This window comes from Diadema antillarum, unplaced genomic scaffold (assembly GCF_040938485.1).
Source record: "Diadema antillarum isolate AM-2024a unplaced genomic scaffold, OU_Dant_1.0 scf00000029, whole genome shotgun sequence".
Classification (NCBI taxonomy): Eukaryota; Metazoa; Echinodermata; class Echinoidea; order Diadematoida; family Diadematidae; genus Diadema; species Diadema antillarum.
In genome coordinates, this window is record NW_027270918.1 from 209,812 (window position 1) to 224,931 (window position 15,120).

At 38.1% G+C, this 15,120-nt stretch overlaps 1 protein-coding gene across 1 annotated transcript; it reads right to left on the reverse strand.

Moving 5' to 3' along the window:
• Positions 1-2,878: 2,878 nt before the first annotated feature.
• Positions 2,879-6,752, reverse strand: LOC139739371 (sodium/bile acid cotransporter 5-like; the record flags this gene model as incomplete). Its single annotated transcript, XM_071649993.1, has 3 exons — positions 2,879-3,044; positions 4,158-4,418; positions 5,464-6,752. Coding segments are annotated over 3 exons (1,716 nt in total), but the record flags the coding sequence as incomplete, so codon positions are not given.
• Positions 6,753-15,120: the final 8,368 nt, after the last annotated feature.

Genomic DNA, 15,120 nt, shown 5'->3' on the forward strand with positions numbered 1-15,120 from the left:
AGCCGTGGATGACGCAGGGTCGGCCCTTTTTTTTAAGTTTTAGATAAGCACTGAATTATTGTCCCATATGAACATTCTGAAACATACTAGTGACGAAAATTGATGAGAATTAACTACTGATGCTGATTAATTGACTTGCTGCTTTAGACTCGTTTGTTCCAGACGTTTTGGCAAAACCTGTACGGAGTGAAGGACCGGTTATGTCTGGTATATCGTTTGTCTAACACACTTTAAATCACATTATATACCCTTTAAACTTGAAGAGCTTTAATTGTTAAGGTAGCAGCTTTTGGCAGTGTGTTTGCTCTGCTCTCGAGATGAATTCCTCGCGAATTAAGCTATCAGATTGAGGTTTCAAGGGTCAGTTATCTTTTCTCATGAAATCTTATCTCTTTATGGCCAATGATTAACCATTTGGGGGCTAAAGTTGTTGAAAGACTATGACAACTACTGGCTATTGAGCGTGGAGAACTGTACTATATAGTAAGTATACGCGGAAACTAGACCCCAAGTTAAATGGCTGATATGAAAAAGTCTGCGCATCTTCAAGTATTTGACGACAGCATTTCGAAGAGCGTGTATGTACTTATACGAGAACGATGTGCAAAGTTGCAGACAGTCTTTGTTTTTCCCCTTGTCAGTTCTGTTTGGATATGGTCCCTTATTCTGAGAGACACCTCAACATTTATCAGTGAAAATTTGTCAGCTGTGAGGCATGTTCATTGCGATAGTCAGTTATTTCATTCCACGTTCCTCGGACTAATTAAAGAATTTTCATCATTTACGGAAGAATAGAAGCTACTTTCCACCACTGTAACTATGAAAAACTACAGGCACATTTCTTTAAAATAAACCAAATTGTGAAAGTCAGTCAGATAGTCAATCAAACAATCTGCTAGTTAATCAATCACTCTCAAGAGAGCCACTATTGCGCAATCTTTATTGAATTTCCAGTTGTGATAGAATCGTTTCACGTAAAAAATCTCCGAAACATATAGCACCGTTAACAAAAAAGGTCCAGTAAAATATGACTATTCAAAGCATTACTTCGCCGCTCATGCGCGATCATTGCACTCCAGTGACGTCAAAGTAACCAAATACAGTAGTTGTGAACATATCTATCTATGATTAAACTCATTTTGAGTAATGATGATCGTATATCAAAGTTAACAATAGGACCCATGCAGATAAATATGATGGCATAATTTTCATTTTAATGAAAGAGAGTATTCAGAGAGGTGAAGCCTTTTTTTCTTCTTCTTTTTTTGTGCTTTTTTTCCGCCAATATCAATGACGCCCTCTGTAACTATCATAATTTCAATTGCAGGAATAAACATGATCCTCAATATCATCGACATTCAAAAGATATATCTTTCACCTGTTCTTATCCATTTGTATTCTGTCTTTGTAATGATATTAGGATAATGCTTCCGAGTTACATTTATATATAACGAAATCATGTGTTAAACTTTGTACAACAAAGAATGATATTGGAAGAACGTGACAGAAATTGCACATTGCATTTATCAAATACAAATTAAGGCTACGATTACAGAACTAAGAAATTTTCGATAAGATTTAGGATACAAAACTTTATGGTCAAGAGGCATTATTAGGACAATGATAAACTTACAAAGTACTTTATGAACAATTGCCGAATACAACTGCCGAATACCATTGTCATGAATCAGAACGCAGCGGACATTAGATTTGAACATCAGAATCATTTGTTGTTGTTTTAAGCAAGGATATAGGTTGAAACAAGTCAAATTTAAAAGACGAATTTAGTGTGAAATGTGCGTAACACTTTTTTTGCTGTTTAGGTATCACTGACTTAGTTGTAATGGTAACTACATTTGTATATGGTCCAAAGACTGGTTATGCCATGGTTATGAAGTATATCAGCTTCACGTAATAAGGCACCGCAATGATGATTTGATCTGTAATATGCAGTGCATTTTTCTAATCAATGTCAGTGAGGGGATCTTGTTGCGAGGCAACAAATTAAAAGTGATTTTGACGTGAAAGTTATATCAGATGTACAACAAATCACTTGATATAAACGCTTCAAGATGTATACGACCAGTGGTTGAAATCTTTCAAAGTGCGTGAAGCATGCAGAGAATTATTTGTGCGTCAGTGTATTTGAAATACGTGTATATCATTATTTAATTGCTGGCATAACTCGACCTCACACAATTTCATGCAGCACACGCTGCATCAGTTTCATAGACGTGGCCAGAAAATAGTTTGAAGTTAAATCAACTTCATTTCACCTTCTTTTGCATCTTTTCTCATCTGATGTCTGGGTGTTACGTCCATTTTGTGGTTCATCAAGTATCAAGAAAAGAGTAAAGTAAATATCATGAAATTTCTTTAAAAAGAGGCAGAAATATTCCTTTTGCCTCCTTGGGGTCTGCATTATTATTTTTGTTTGATATTTTTAAGTAGGCAGTACATTGTACTGTCTAGAATGTGTATCACACAATTCAAGCGCATTGCGGGTGATATTAACAGGATAACATAAATGGGCGAATTTCCAGGGCAAATACAGACAACCTCGTGTAATGTCCTGCACGAACCAGTGATAACTGGGCGGCGTCCTTGCATTACGACTTCCAATGCCACATCCAGGGTAAAATACGAAACTGGCAAATAAGAGAGAAATGTATCATCCTCAACATCATGTCAAATTCACCACAAAATCCAGCCAGTCTTGTTGGTGGCTTGTAAGCCTGTGCGATCCTGATGCACTGGGGAAAAAAAAAGGTCTCACGAGTCAAGATCAACCGAAGACTCTGATGTCGTACGGGACTCGCCTTTCATGTTCGAATAGACAGAGAGAAAATAAACGATCTTCCTGTGACGTCAGATGTGGCTAGACAATGGTTTCCTTGCCAACCTTTTGTGTGGTGATGAAGGGTTCAGCCTCCTCGTACGAGGGTGGTATCTCAGACAAAGGATCGGACGTGGGGAAGTGACCGTTGGTCTTGGCCTTGGCACTACCGTTCCTCACAGTCGGCTCGAACTCGTAGCGGTCGTACCTGTAAGGAAAAGATCGTAATACAGACGTGACAATAAGATTGTAGATTAAGTCGATGCTGTAATGAACCAGGGTGCTGGGAGGGAAACTATCTAGTATCCCCCACATCCCTGTGTAAACATCATATCACTGCACATCATCACAACATTTTTTCCGTTCTCAAATCAATAATGGCTCTTTTCGTCGAAGGGTATTAAAAAAAAAATCAAAATGTGCCCACGGAACGAAGTAACTGTCTGTCAACAACTTTCTTTGAGTCTTAATTGTGCTTGCCCTCTAAATGCTGTCCACACACACACATATACATTCTCATCTTTTATTTCTCTCTATATCTCTATATTTCTTTTTCTCTCTTAAAAAGCCTCGCGTGGTCTCGTGTTCTTACTGCCTCCTTGATGACTGAAATATGAAATAATGACGTACGGTGGAAAGAAAATGCGTCTGTCGAAGAAGTTTTCGACTTTTGTTATGTGTGTAACTGTGCAGCTTTTGCAATCACCATTACAAGCAATAAAGTAGGTCTGACTTGGTAGTTCCAACGATTGATTATTAGTTCCAATATCGGTACCATAAACCTATGGTTATGATTATCGCTATCGTCACAGCGCTAAATATTAGCGAACTTAGCTGTCTCGAGCACGTATACAGAACATCATTTTTGGCCTAATTGGCGTCGTCGTAGCGTTCGCTTCGCTGATCTAAAGGCCCCGTCACACTACAGCGAATGACCAACGAATGCCCAACGTATGTCCAATAAATTTGAAAATTTGAAGATATGTTAACATCCATTGGTAATACTAGAATAGTTCGTAACATGCTTGGCGTTCTTTGTATTCATTAGCTATTCGTCGGGATTCGCAGAGATACGCTGGAGCCGATTTTATTTTTTAAACATGTCCAAAATCTCCAGCGTATCTCTGCGAATCCCTATGAATAGCTAATGAATTCAAAGAACGTCAGACATGCAAACTGTCTTCACATTTTCGAATTCGTTGGGCTTTCGCTTGGCATTCGTTGGGCATTCGCTGTAGTGTGACGGGGCCTTAAAAGTCGCCATTGTCTCAGTGCGACACTAAACCATGTGCTGTACAGAAGTATAGTAATCCACTCTCACCTGTCGTCCAGTTCCCTAATCTCTTCCGCCTTCTTCTTCCTCTCAGCCCGCCTCCGCCTGTTGGTGGGCACGGCGGCGCAGATCATGATGAGGCCGATGGTGATGGAGGAGATGGCGACGAAGATGGGCATGCGAGCCATCAGGTCGGCCTCGGGCTGCGGGTAGGAGAGCTTGATCATAGACACGGCGATCAGGTTGTTCTGTACCCCAGTCTCCACCATGATGGTGAGGGCGGACTCCATGGGGAACCGAGCTATGAACCTGTCGTTTGGAGGAGGTACGGGGCGGGAAGAAACAACGTGAGATGACCCCCTGTCTTTTGTACATATGCATTAGCTCTCAGTGTCTACACAACTGTTTTATTGCTTAACGTTCTAATTCTGTCTTTAATTTCAATTGCTGGTGATATCCTGTTTTTCAAAATCGAGAAGACAAAAGTTAAGGCCTAATCTATATCACCAAGCCGCGACTTGTGAGAGACGTATGAGTCATTGCTTTTGGCGTTAATGCACAGACAGGATATACGAAATCATATTTTTACAACAAATGAATTTGATACGTCCAGATGGAAGAAAGAAGATGGGCATTCAATTATAAATATCATGAATGTTCTCTCCGTTGGATTGTCTAACCAAATGCATTTACTTAGAGGAGGAATTGTTCGATAAAATGATGTAACTTCGGGCAGCAAACAAAGTTGCATGTCGTTCATAGAAACAGAGACATGGATAGCACATCAAAATATGTACATAGAGATTCTTGGTATGATTGTGTTGTCTGAAATGAATGGATAAAAAATCTCAAGATGTGCATCATTTCATTGCTAAGATAACTTTTACATAATGATTCTATCATCACTAAATGTATGTTTATACATCGACCATTGATTGTTTTCCTGACCGTTGTCGGATGATTACGAAAATAATATGGAATGTTACCGGTATTTCGAAGGTCCGTTAAAATGAGCTAAGGTTTGTTATTCAGAAGGTTAAATATTTCGAAACACGTAAATTCCGTATACCTAGATTTTCGTTAATCCGAAAATGAAAAATGGTTCGTTGGTCCGAAAGTCCAAACATTTGTGGCGTTATTCCAAAGGTTTGTTATTCCGAGGGTTCGTACTTCCGAAAATGAAATAAGATTCATTATTATTTCAAAAAAGTTCCTTATTCTTACTGTTCGTTAATGCTCAAATGAAAAGAAAGTGAATACTAATGACCCTTCGGAATTAAGAATCTCATTTCATTTTCGGATTAACGAACCTTCGGAATAACGAACTTTACCCGAAAATATATTGCTCACGTACTTGGACACCATGAAACCAGTGATGAATCCACACGAGGGGAGAAGGAATGCTCCCAGCAGTACGTTCCATTCTGACTTGAAGATGTACAAGTTGGAATAGATTCCAATGATTAGCGTGGCTGACACCATGGAGAGGGAGAGAACGTTGAGGGATTTGATGGCAATGTTCGCCACTTTTGGCAGTTTGTAGTGAACGAGCATTCCTAGTAAGACTGGAACAGTCAACATCATGATCTGAATCATGATGTTAGCGAAAGGAATGTTCACGCCTCCACCACCGCTACCGGAGAGGAAGTGGCGAGCATATATGAGCATGTTGATGGGTAACATAGCAACGGCCAGGCAAGTGGATGTGAACGTCATGGTTACGCTGAGAATGAGATCGGCGTCGAGGAGGAGCGTGATCATGTTGCTCACGCCGCCACCCGGGCAGGAACCGACGGTGACGAGACCGACGGCGGTGATGCCGCCCAGCTTGAGGATCTTGGAGATACAGAAGGCGTAGAAAGGCTGGCAGATGAACTGGCACACGGGGCCGACGAGAATCTGCAGCGGCTTCTTGAGCTTGTCCCTGATCACGATGAAGTCCATCTTGCAGCCCATACCGGCGGTGGTGATGAGAATAAGTGGGAGCAGAATGTAATCGAATATGGCGTCGATGACGCGAGGAACTCGTCTCGTCTTGATGACGTACCTCGTTGGTTCCTCAAAGACCTCGTTGCCTTTCAGGTCCGTGACGCGAACGATCATTCCGCTAACACCAAGCTGAACACCTTTGAGTGTGACGACAAGCGTGCCATTATGGGTAGGGTCATTAGGGTCGAAGATGACGGTGTGGTTACTGTGAATTTTGAAAACCTTTTCGCTCTCGCTCTCGAATTTCATAATGACCGGTGCCAATAGATTAGTAAAATTGAAATGAACTTCGTCGGTGTGTCCCTCAAAGAGTATGGTGACCTCGTCAAAGGCGTTCATCGTAATATTTTCACCCAGGGGTTGATTCATGATGTCAAACGCACCTACGTCGGGTTGGAATACGTTTGTGACATTGGTCGACATCGTTGGTGTTGTCGACAACTTTTTCTTGTTCTTTTTGCCCTTTTTGTTCTTCTTGTCCTTATTCTTGTTTTTGTTCTTCTTTTTCGGCTTCTTAGTCGTGGTCGTCTGCTCGGGATTAACGGGCATGACGGCGGTTGTCGTCGTCGACACACCGGCCTCGGCCTCGGCCTGTCGCTTGACCATTGCTCGGATGTCCATGAGCCAAGATGGACTCTCGGGCTGCGACAGCGATTGCTCGTTGATTTTTGACCACGCCCCATGCGAGTATGCCGATGACACCATGACTGCGAGGCAGAACATGCCGAGAAGCAGTGGTAAGGTTGACGTGCGTATCCGAGTCATCTTTACGGTGTGGTGATGGTTTACGCAGGCAGAGGTTCAGTGGAGCTCCTACACACCTGCAGAAGTAATAATATGTGGAAATGAAAGGTACTGGATAAACTTCAGTATACAACATGATGTAAATCATACTGCTTTCTCACAGTATGAGCTAAAAAAAGACCCACAAACGAAAAAGTAACTGAAACTGTCCTTTTCCTAGATGTTAAGACTCAGATTTATTTTACCCTTTCTCCTGAGAGATCTCTTTATTTGTGCCTCCGTGATCGTATCATTGCATATTACTTTCTTAAATATGATTCATTAGATCCACAACTTCATGTAAATTGGATCAGTAATTAAATTTTCAACATTTTGCCGTGGGATACCCCGGGTCTCACCTCCAACACGTTTCAATAGGTGTGCAATGGGAACATACACAGGGTTTTGCATATTTTTCAGTTGACCATCCAGCCTCTAAAGCAAAATTACAAGATATCTTCGTCATTTTCATCCTTTTTTGACATCATTACGCTTTGGAATGTATTCATTGCATTCGTCATGTCGTGAGAATAGTTACCCAAGATATCATCGGACAGCAATTACACTTATACGGGAAATCAATGCAGGTTCATGCAGTCTTGTTAAGATCCAGTTCAACATACAACATTACCAGGATTTCTTTTTACATTTTTACATAAACACAGTGTAGAAATAGAACTGCTTGTGTTGCTGATTTGGTTAAGCAAGAATCACAAATTTACGACATCACCTCGCCGATATACTCTCTCTTCTATGCGAAATTTAATAGCGTTTTATGAGACAACAATCCTGTGTTCAAAACAGTCATTTCTGTTATATCGCCAAGCAGAGTATTTTATTCACACACCTATAAGCATATACTCAATGTACAACACAAAAATCGATCTTCCAAGCTCTGCTCTCAATTCGTGAAGCTCCAAGGAAATGCCGAATGGAATTTCTTTTAAGATTTATTGGAAAAGCGAAGCACCATACACAAATGATACGTGTTGAGAAGATACATTTTCGGAGTACCTTGAAGCTCATATTCTGCTAGAATTCAGCCTCAACTTTATATATGACAAATGTTTTTTGTTTGTAAAAGAGGAGTTTCCTTTATTAACTGAACAGCACTACTGTTTGCTTTAGGAAAGGAGAAGAGGAAAAAAAAAACACCCGACGAAATAGAACTAGGGGTTAGTTGGTCACAGTGGGACTTCCAATCTCAGCCGAAATATGCACCTATCAACCGTTTCTAAAAATACCCCGGAACCAGAAGGGCAAAGTGGAATAGGTGTCATAATCTCGACTTTAAATAATTGATTAATGATTATCGCATGCTCCACTGGCTGTCAAAATTTGCTCTGCAAGTTATGATAAGATTAGAGGACGAGAGAAAAGAAAATCCAACACACAGTTTCTCATTATTCATCAGTCATCAAAGGGCAAAATATGGATAAAGCCATCCTTATCATTACAACACAAAATGAAAATGCTATGATTTGGGTTAAATTACATTTCACATGAGTATTGTTAGTTAGACATGTTTCATGAAAACCTATATCAACTAAGTTTGAATGAAAACATGTGCAAATATTCAAATTCAATTATTATTCAAATTGCAATTATTCAAATTCGACATGGGCAATGTCGGTCAGTGCCGACGCGCGACGCTACAGGCATGTATCACAAATGATGCTGTTTATTTGAAACATTACAGACCTTAAACAAGTGGATTTGAAATTTGGATTCATATAAAACGTCATCCAGTGACGTATGATATCGATGACATATTATCTTCATATCTTGATATATTGATGACATCTTTGCGTCTCGGGTAGATGATTTTATTGAACTTTTCTGCAATGCTTTATTAAGGATGCAAACGCATTATTGTAATCCATTATTATTTCTTTATCGTTTTGATTGGTCAACCAAGAAAGATGAGTACTTGCCAATTTTGTTTCGTGACCTATACCAGGAATATTGTGTTCTACACCTACAGGACTCCTCTACAACACATTGATGTCATCTAGACATTGCTGGGTAAGACTATTCACCTTTCATTGTTTCTACTTTGTACATTAATTATTGATTTCTTTTAGTTTATGATGTTTAATCTTTCACACGGAAATTTGAAACAATACCATTACCATACCATAATGTGCACTACAAGGGACAAGTTTACAAATCCCTACATTAGGAGATAAGACCAGCATACCAACCTGAACCCGTGTATAGGAAGATCAGTATTTTGCATAATTTACGTTCGACAAATTACATGATTTTGGTATAATCCTTAATTTGCACTTGACCTGACACAATTTCATGCAAACAGTATGGTGGATATTAAAAGGAAATGAAAGCAAATAAACAAAAAAGGGATTATTGCGACCAAGCCCTCTTCGCGCTAGAAATTGTAACTATTCACAGCACAGCTATAGCGAAATGGCGGTTATGTGTTACGTAACGATTTGATGATAACCGTTTAGACACTAATGCAAACTACGTAGGTGGTGTTGGGATTATAGCCTTAAACTTTTAAAACAATGGCTCGTTAAGAGTAATTTTAGTAGTAAATACATCAAAAACATGCTCCGCCATGTCATGCCCTGGTCAAGGGCAAACAAGTGGATCAGCATTGCACGCGATTTCTACCGAAAAGTCGAAAAAGTAACAAGTACCCTGAAATGAGGGACAAAAAACAAAACATCTAAGATTACTGACGTATTTCATGCGAGTTACTGTTAAAAAAATGATAGATCATGAATGGTTAACCCTCTGCTGGAGTTTGTCACACCACCACAGCTCTGCAAATTATTCTCTGACCCCTTCAGCAACGGATATTGTCAGACTTTAATTGTCTTAGTATTGTGCTCCATCAGTTTTTGAAATTCCAAACTTGTACTCTCCTCCACGTACATAAGTTGTCATTCTAAACTTCTTTTTTTTCATTATGCTGAGACTGAGTCATGATGTTTAGATTAATATCACGCTCTAGTTGTCTCTGGCATTTCTTGGAAGTCTCTGCTCCTTGATGTTCTCATTACACATCTGTTATCAACTTAAAACCTTGGGTTTTATAATATCATGTTTATTCATGCATTTTTAGAGGCCACATTATTGATTTGTATACGTCGTAATAGTTACAGACATGAGGAGTAGAAGAGACTGTCATCAAAATCAAAATGAAATATTTTCCCAGTTATCCATATCTTGCACAAGTTCTGGTGTGTAAACTCAAAAGAATATCCAGAACAACAGTCTTCTTTGAATTCAGAGAAGTTATTTTAGCTGGTATAGTAAATATACGCGTGACTTGTTTCGTCCAATACAAACAAGTTTAAGTATAAAGACAACCAGATGAGATAATGAGATAAGAGTTTTAAATCCCGTCTAATTCACGACACCTTGCAAATTTGCTCCAATGTGAGCTGGTTGCTAAACTCTGAGCAATAAATGTATATAATTCTGGCATTCTGCCATTTGCCGATGTATATTCTAAGTTCGCTCCAATGCTTATTACAATGTACAAATTAAAAATGAATGAAATATAATATATGTCATGAGTAAAACTGGAGTTTTACATGGATTACTTCATTCTGTAATGTCGTTAATCTCCATATTATTATTTTGGAGACGTGGTTGTCGGATCTAATTCTATTAATGTTATATACTGTTTAGAATGCTGTTGATTTATTGTTAAGTAATCATGTAATAAAATGCAATATCTCCCCAAAATGATAATTTCGCACACGATACAATACGAAATAGATTGAATCTAAATTTCATCATAATTATTTAGCACCCTTTAATTGACGTCATATTGCCGTCTATTTTTCCCCTGCGGAATATACTACATTCTTCTAGATGCACTTTAATTGAAAGGAAGTCTTTGCTGCATTGATTGGGATTTTCCGCCATTAAGAGCTCCTGAATGCTGTGGGTCGAACAAGGTATCTCAGTCACGGTATAATCATTCAAGTTTGCGCATTCTTCTTGCTACGATAATACTTTACCATCGACTATTATGTTTGATAATATATTTGATAATATATTTGATATATTTGATAATCACCTAATCCTGAGTAGGGAAGACACGTTAGTCTATGAAGCAGTAAACCAATATCAGCAAGTTCTGCATGGTGTAACAGCTGAACATACAAATACAGAAACAAAAAGAGAAAATAAAGAACAGCAAAAAGGGGATGCACAAGAGAAGAAAGAGAGAGAGAGAGAGATAATTTGATACAAGACATTTAATGGAATGGTTGCGGCTCGTTTTCAAAGAGCCAAATCGCCAAAAAGAATCATTAAGACTATTTGAGGTAGACGCTTTAATGCTCAGTAAAGAACATAAAGTTGATAATGCGTCCAGACATGACAGTTACTGTAAACCTCTTTTGTTCCTATTTGACGTTGTATTGCTGAATGTGTGCTGTCTAGGTTTGATGCTATGAACATTCAACGTTGTCTTCCAATTCCATGTTGAGGGTTTCCTGAAGGTTAGAAGAATGGTTTGTGTGTGTGTGTGTGTGTGTGTGTGTGTGTACTATAGCGCAGTAGTTATAATAAGAAATAAGCTTACAATGAATTGCTATTACTTGATACGTTTTGCAGATAAATGAAAAATGCAGCTTTTGATGACAATACTAACTTAAATTGTCATTAGGATGAATATCATCGACCTTTCCATCATTAAAAGAAGAAAAAACAACAGCAAAGATATAAAAGATTGTATATTCTTTGTGATGTGACCATAATTTTACCTGTATACTGTCTTCAGGCTTCATGTCAAACCTTTTTAGGTTGCGAATTTGTAATCTCAGTCACCCGGATTTTTTTAAATGTGATTTTACATACAACAAAGACCACAATGTCATATTTTCTGTGCTATTTCTTTGGTGAGAGCTATTACACTAATTCATGTAACATTGAGAGGCATTGCACTATAGTAGAGAAAGCGGTAACAGTAATATCTCAGCTGGAACCATTCCACTCATTACCTGAAAAAGATGAAAAATAAAGAATATCCGTCTCTTTCACTAAACGGTCTCTGTGATGTTTTCTATTTTTCTGATATTGACAAGCATGTGGCGCCTGCAGTGCGGTAAACCCTTAAATAATTGAAAGAGAAGAAGATATGAACATGGAAAATTACTTTTCTAGGATTAGTACAACGGTTTTTTGTCCTTTTATATTCCACCTTGTGCTCTCCTTTTTGGTCAAATGATATTTAAAATACTTAAAAGATTTACATTATTTGTTCTATGTTTATGTGTGTTCTGTTCCTTCAGTTAAAAGAATATACAACACTGTTACAAGGCGTAATGTTTAGAGGCCGTTGTCCAAGTCAAGCGATTTGCATATTGATAACGGTCTCCCCCACCTGTATATTTGAAGATTCGCCATAAAATGTATGTATTATTTCACATGATTATATATTTGTAATGTGAACTATTGTTTATATTTTCATGACTTGTGAATAATATGTTTGATATTGTCATACTTATTTTTCTTTTATATACAAGTGGAGAAATAAAACTTACTGAAACTGAAACTGAAACTGAAACGATTAAAAGTCTACAGTGATATTATGTTGTGGTGACAATTACGATTACGTTTATGATGACGAAGGCGATGACGACCAGAGCGATGACAAATGAGATCTTTTCGATGAACTTGAGGCTGCGGTATACGAAGAAGCCATATCGTAGAGTTGTCAGAAATCCAGTAAACCAGCGCCGGGAAAATACATACAATGATGGTCAAGACCAGTCACAGCACTTGTGAAGACCATCCTTTTGCTTGTTTATACAGTGCGTATACCAAAAAGTGGGTAATCCAACTTTGAGAGGGCTACTATTCTATAAGTGTCAACTATAACAATGGAGAGCGCAACGTTAGTTTTGAGGAAATGAGAACTCTTCTTCCTCCAATTAATACCTAATTGTGTTGACAAATGTCATGCATGAATAAGCACATTGACTACAAAAAAAAAAAGACTATGACAAGATGCATTTTTTTCCAAGTTTGAGTGTATCATGAAGGAACATTGAATGTCTCACTGGAATGGATGAAATGTGTCAATGAAAGTGGTCAAATAAAAAGACCAGCCTGTACGACCGCAGGTTTGTGTTTGAGGGTTTCCTCTAGCCTTTTATGATAACACTCAAACTTGGAAAAAAGTGCAACTTGTCATTGTTCAAGCATGACATTTTGTCAACACAATAGGTATCAATGGAAAGAAGAATAGTCTCCTTTCCTCACAATCAACATTTGCGCTCTCCATACAGCTGACAATTGTGAAAAAGTGGCCCTCTAACGTTGGATTATACCCTTCTTTGTATAGTATACGCACTGTTGTCTTGCATTCCATCGCTTAAACGATGCAATAAGACTTTAGCACTCAGTAGTGACCTCAGTGGAATGTACATATTAAAAATTAGAGAAATCATGGGAAGAGAGAGAGTTATAGAGAGAGGATGCTTGAAAAGCAATCGTTAACTCTCTTAATACTAACATCTGAAAATGTATACACAACCCAATTACCGATGGCAATGTCAGAGTTAAGACTGGTCCTCGTCGAGAGTGTGCAAAGAGTAAAGTCCCAACCTATGTAAAGTGCAAGTGCGGAGTACAATAATTCTTACTTCAGATTGCTGTATTTTTTCACGAATTGCTATATATTTGGATGACATCTTCAAGCCTCGTGTTCTCAGTAGGGTTACATTAACGTGGCTGTTTCTTCTGTGATGCTGATGAAACACTTAATCCTCGATGCGATGGAAACATATTTTTTTACAACATTCGAGAAATTGTGAAAGTGTTTTCGCTTTATAGATCCCTCGGGTATGCTTGTCTACATTAAGTTTTATTCAAACTAGAGCTGTATGTATGGTCCGATCACCGTACATCATCTATCTGTCTATCGTCCTATTATATTGCCCTTACAACGAATGAAATTTCCTAAGAACTAATGGATCAAAATAACAACCAAAGGCAAATTTGCTTTGAATAGGCCGTATAACACGCGGATTCCATGAATGCAGGAGACATTCACATGAATTTGAGGAAAATATATGTGTATGTGTGTGTGTGTGTGTGTGTGTGTGTGTGCGCGTCATGTTACCATCGATAAAATGACAAGTGTATTTTTGCACTGCTTAATTTGTTTGTAATTGCAGTTTTGTAAGTTTTGTATTGTAGTAATGTAACGTAAGTAAGCGAGGGGACTGTATTATACATACAAGTTCCCTTTAGCCCCTCAATTTTCCATTTCCATCACGGTCCTTAATGAAACAAGATGTATTCACACTGCTGATCATGTGATACTGTGTTACAAGAATTTACATTTTGACGTTTGTGTTATCCATGTATATCGTTCGGAAATGGAAAAATACAAAAGGAATGAATTGAATTGAAATCAAAAAAAATTCCACAGTCTCTTCAAAAGTTGTGATTTTTTATTATTCTTATTTTTTCATTATCTTTTTTTTTGAGGGGGGGGGGGTTAAGTTTGGTTAAATCCATGTGCCATCACCTCTGAATTATAGAAGGCTTAAAGGACAAGTCCACCTTCATACATAAGGATTGAGAGAATGCAGCAATATTAGTGGAACACATCAGTGAAAGTTTGAGGAAAATTGGACAATCCGTTCAAAAAGTTACGAATATCTTAAGTATCTGCGCAGTCACTGCTGGAAGAGAAGACTACTACAGTGTATGATGTCACATGCGTACAACTATATAAGGAAAATAAAAAGAGAATTTCACAAAACTTTACTTTTTGAATAAAGTGCACATTAATATTCTTCGACTTGCTACGTATGTTAAGGGTAATATTACTCCCCCTGCCTTCTGAAAGAGAGAAGTCGAGTGTTCTTTTGTTATGAGAGAAAAATGGAAAATGTGTTGAATTTTCTTTACTCTTTTTTTATATCGTTGTACTCATGTGACATCACAAGCTATAGTAGTCTTTTTATCCAGCCGTGACTGAGCAGAAACTTCAAAAATTCATAACTTTTTAACGGATTGTCCGATTTCCCCCAAACTTTCACTGATGTGTTCTAATAATATTGCTCCATTCACTCAACCCACATGTCTATGAATTAAATAATTTCTGATGTCTCCCTCTGATGAGGTAGTACAAGCACAGACTTTTGAGTGGGGTTAACACCATTTTTTTCACAGAATGTATAGATAAGACTGTATTATGTTTGTATGTATAAATCATGCCTCATCTTGTAACGACTATACA